Source organism: Lutra lutra, chromosome 11 (genome assembly GCF_902655055.1).
Source record: "Lutra lutra chromosome 11, mLutLut1.2, whole genome shotgun sequence".
Taxonomy (NCBI): domain Eukaryota; kingdom Metazoa; phylum Chordata; class Mammalia; order Carnivora; family Mustelidae; genus Lutra; species Lutra lutra.
Genome location: NC_062288.1, coordinates 38,133,797 through 38,138,497, shown reverse-complemented (window position 1 = coordinate 38,138,497; position 4,701 = coordinate 38,133,797). Strand labels below are relative to the sequence as shown.

Sequence of the window (4,701 nt, the reverse complement as noted above, 5' to 3'; positions counted from 1 at the left end):
TATGCTTATTAACTTTCTCTTTTCTCCAGATGCTATGGAGGGAAGTATCCCTCCCACTAGCTAGAGCTGGCCTCTGCATATGTGCATCACAGCTTATCCTTTCACCTATTCACTGATCTTGCTTTTCCTCAAGCACCATCAACTTCTCACTCTCTATTTTTTCCTACCAGATAAAAAAATATGCAATTGGTCCTCCCTCAGCGCCATTTTGTGGCAGCGAGACCCACAAATAAAGAGGAGCGCCAGGGCTGCGGCAGGAGGAGGAGCGCAGGGGCCGGGGGGTAGTGCGGCTTGGAGGTCTGGCCGGCCAGCAGGCAGCGCGGCCTTGGCCTGTGTGACTGGGTGGCACCGGCGTGACCTCCAGCTGGAGAGGATTCAAGATGACCAACGAGGAACCTCTTCCCAGAAAGGTTCGGCTGGGTGAAACAGACTTCAAAGTTATGGCACGAGATGAGTTCATTCTAAGATGGAAACCATATGAAGCATATGCCCAAGCTTTGAAGGGCAAGTACACAGATCTTAACTCTAATGATGTGCCTGGGTTAAGGGAATCTGAAGAAAAATTAAAGCAACAGCAGCAAGAGTCTGCGCGCAGGGAAAACATCCTTGTAATGCGACTCGCAACCCAGGAGCAAGAGATGCAGGAGTGTACTACGCAAATCCAGTACCTCACGCAAGTCCAGCAGCCTAGTGTTGCCCAAGTGAGATCAACGATGGCAGACCCAGCAATCAACGTGTTTTTCCTAAAAATGAAACGTGAACCCGAACAGTCTGAAGACAAACTGGAACAAGGCCAAAATGAACTGAGTGCCTGGATGTTTACACCTGAGAGGTAAACAAGTCACACCCCCCAGTCAAGACTTCCCCGACAGCAACACTAGGAGAAAGCTGTGGTGGGACAGCCAAGTACTGGTTTCCACACCAAGACTCACACTCTTTGAGCCCCCAAAGCCACCTTCTTATACTATCCAGCTTATAATGGTTAATGTAAAACTTAACCAGATGAACTTTGTGTTTCAGCTTTTTTCTCTTCCCCTCCCCTTGCTTCAGAGGCCTGATGGTGTTGGACTATTCCGAAGAAGTAGCCACCTCCGAAAAATTCCCCTTCTAGAACACTCGAGAAATGTTTCTGTTTGAAGAAAATAGAGGGAGAAACTGAAGTCTTAAGTCTGTGGCACACTGTGTCTTCAGATAGTTTGGAGGAATGAAAGCCTAGAGATTTAAAATCATGAATTGAACATGTAAAATTCCAGTAAAATGTAAAAATGGAATACGCATCGCTCTTAACCTTAAACATAGTGACTTAGAGACACTGTATATCAGTTTTGCAATAAGACGGTGGACTTCAAGACTGTTGTTGAACTTCTGGGTCAAAACTTAAATAAGCCAAACAGGCAAAAAGTTAATGGTGAAGTGTCGAATGCTTATCCAGGAGAATCAAGAGCTTGGAAGGCAGCTGTCCCAGGGACGTATCGCACAACTTGAAGCAGAGTTGGCTTAACAGAAGAAATACAGTGAGGAACTTAAAAGCAGTCAGGGTGAACTGAATGACTTCTTCAACTTGACAAAGAAGCAGAGGGTTCGCAGAGCACCATTCTAGTTCTTTCAGCAACTGAAAGAGACTTGCCAACAGTTGGCTCAGTACCAACAGCAGCAGTCTCAAGCTCCAGCCCCCAGTACCAGAAGGACTGAGTCTTCTGAGCCTGAGGCCACAGATTAACACTGCAGTCGGCTGGCCAACGGAACAAGTAATGGCAGATCCTCCCGGCAGAGGACGTCCGGGTCTGGATTTCACAGGGAGGGTGACACAGCCGAAGATGACTTTCCTTCTTCTCCAAGGAATGGTATTAAGGCCTCCAACAGCTCAGAGGAGAGAACTGGCAGAGGAGATGTAGGAAAACTCTCTCACACACCACCCAAATGACACAGACTCCAATCATGACCCTCAAGAGGAGAAAACAGTGAGTGGGAAAGGTAACTGACCTGCGGGTTCCCGCCACGTTCAGAATGGCTTGGACTCAAGTGTAAATGTACAGGGTTCAGTTTTGTAATATTTTTTTCCAGCAAATTTTTATACAGTGTCACTTAATTTGGGAAAGGATGCTGTCCAGAAAATTAATGCATACTTCTGTCACAATTTGCCTTTTTTTGTGGGTGTGGTTCCCCTCCCCCCTTTTTTTCCTTCCCCTTCTTTACTTCAATACCTCTGCCACTTTGGAAATTTTAAGAGTTAATTAACTTGAATGTTCCTAAAAGGACATTTTGTGTAGGGTCAAATTATTTTTATTTGAGTTAATGTGAAATTGTAAATGGAAATCTTTCCTTAAAGTATAGCACAATGATGTCTGTATGAATCTGTGTCTCTCCTAGAACCTTTGCTGTGTAAGGGCATTCTTACTCATGCTGTTATGATACTTATGCACCATTCAGACTTAGAGTAGATGGGGGTTTATGACTGCCAAGTTTGTCCAGTATAGTAGTTTTATCACTAAAAGCTGGACTTGCTGATGGAGTCCTATAGTAGGTTCAGTGTTAATACAGTTTTTCTACCATACATCTGTGCATTTTCTCTTTAGGTGACTACATGTTTAAGAAATTTGTGTGCATAGTTACTCAGCTTTTATGAACTGTTGTATCCTATTAATGCATATTGCTCTGTGACTCCAGTATATCTTATCTGTACTGACCAAACCTAAATAAAGATTTTTACTGTAACCACCACCACCAAAAAAAAAAAATATATATATATATATATATAAAATATGTATATGTGCAATTACTTTTCCCTTCTAAAAACACTCTCTTAAATCACCCCTCCCATACTACCCTATATCATGGTCCCTTTGATAGCAAAACTCCTTGGAAGAGGTATCTATATGCTCACTACCTTCAGCTGCTTTCCTTCCATACTTTCTCAAACATACAGGAATCTAATTTTTGCTCTCTATATAATTTCTCTTTTGCATAACCAGATGCAATCCTCGCATCTCTACCTTAGAATGAACTAAGAATCCCAATACTTCTTAACTTCCCAAATGCCATTAGCTTGGCTTACGCCACTATTATTTCACACCTGTGATAACAGAATCCAAACTGGTCCCCCTGTTTCTGACCTTGATTTACTGCTATCTGTTCTCAACATAGCAGCAAGATGTATATAGTTAAAACATATCCAGGTTTTAACAGACCTCTCCTTTCTCTGATTAGTACCCTCTAATGGCTTCCCACCTCAGAATAAAAACCAAAATAGCTATTATGAAGCTACAAGGCTCAGACATAGCTACATTCATACATGTAGTTTCATTCATACATGTAGAATGTAGCTCACACAAAGCTACATTCCTGATTACTTTTCTGACCTCATATCCCACTGCCTTCTCTATTATTTCTCCCATTCCAGCTCTTTTCCCCAGGACCTACCCCCCCACCCCCCAGGACCTTTGAACTTGCTCTTCCCTCTGCCTGGAATGCTCTTCCTCCAGTATCTGCATTGCTTGCTTTCTTACTTCCTTCACATCTTTACTTCCCTGGCTACTCTATCTAAAACTTCAAACTTTGCCATTGTGTTAGTCAGCTCAGGCTGCCATAACAAATACCATAGACTGGGTGACTTAAAAAACAGGAATTTATTCCTCACAGTTCTGAAGACTGGAAGTTCAAGATCAAGGTGACGTCAGGATCAGTGTCTGCGAGACACCTCTTCCTGGCTGGTAGAAACACCTCCTTGCTGAGTACTCACATGGCCTTTCCTTGGTGTGTGCACATGAAGAGAGAGTGAACTCTCCTGTCTTCCTCTTTTTATAAAGGCAATAATCCCATCAGGAAGCCACCCTCCTCATGATCCTATCTAAACTGAATTACCTCCCTAAAGCTCCACTTACTGAATTGATTGGAGGTGAATTTGGGGGGAATACAAACATTCATTCCATAATAGCTTTCTCCATTATATTTCATAGTCCCTGGTTTTATTTTTTCCTATACACTCATCACCTTCTAAAATAGAATATATCTTGCAGATTGTATTCCCCATTAGAATTATACCTCCATGAAAGCAAGGATTTTCAACCTTTTATTTATTGATTCTCTAGTACCTCAAAATATGCCTGGCACGTAGTAGATGCTCAGCAAATATGTGTTGAAAAAATAAGTGCCCAGAAGGCCTTAGAAGTTCAAGTAGGCTGTAAACATAAAAGGGATGGAACCTTGTAAGGGAGAATCTGCTCAACTCTGAAATAAACAATGTACTATGGGAAATCACCATATTATGTTCACATCCATAATTGTGAACATTTTAGCACTCAGTGAATTTTTGAATTAAATCCCTCTTAGAAAAAATACCTAATTGATAAAACTACAATGAATAAATTAGGCTATGTGAAAAGGGAGTAGTGAAATAATTTAAAATCCAATGCTGATTATTGGGAAGGGTATGTGCTATGGTGAGTGCTGTGAAGTGTGTAAACCTGGCGATTCGCAGACCTGTACCCCTGGGGATAAAAATATATGTTTATAAAAAATTAAATTAAAAAATAAATAAATAAATAAACCTGCAAAGGCTTAAAAATGCAAAAAAAAAAAAAAAATCCAATGCTGATATGGGCATCTGTTTATTATAAAACAACAGCTTTTTTTCCTTTACTTTAAAATAAACAACTGTGACAAATTGGCTCAATATTTCCTTTAGTTATGCTCATAATATAT

At 41.2% G+C, this 4,701-nt stretch overlaps 1 protein-coding gene across 1 annotated transcript; it reads left to right on the top strand.

Moving 5' to 3' along the window:
* The first annotated feature begins 242 nt into the window (after positions 1 to 242).
* Positions 243 to 1,111, top strand: LOC125081424 (pre-mRNA-splicing regulator WTAP-like). Its single transcript, XM_047696066.1, has 2 exons — positions 243 to 832; positions 1,051 to 1,111. The coding sequence occupies exons 1-2, from the start codon at positions 381 to 383 to the stop codon at positions 1,109 to 1,111; spliced, it is 513 nt and encodes a 170-aa protein (XP_047552022.1). The 5' UTR covers positions 243 to 380.
* Positions 1,112 to 4,701: the final 3,590 nt, after the last annotated feature.

Coding starts and splice junctions, on each gene's coding strand:
- LOC125081424 (XM_047696066.1), top strand. CDS start 381: ATGACCAACGAGGAACCTCTTCCCAGAAAGGTTCGGCTGGGTGAAACA. Junction 833..1,050: donor TGGATGTTTACACCTGAGAG/GTAAACAAGTCA, acceptor CCCTTGCTTCAG/AGGCCTGATGGTGTTGGACT.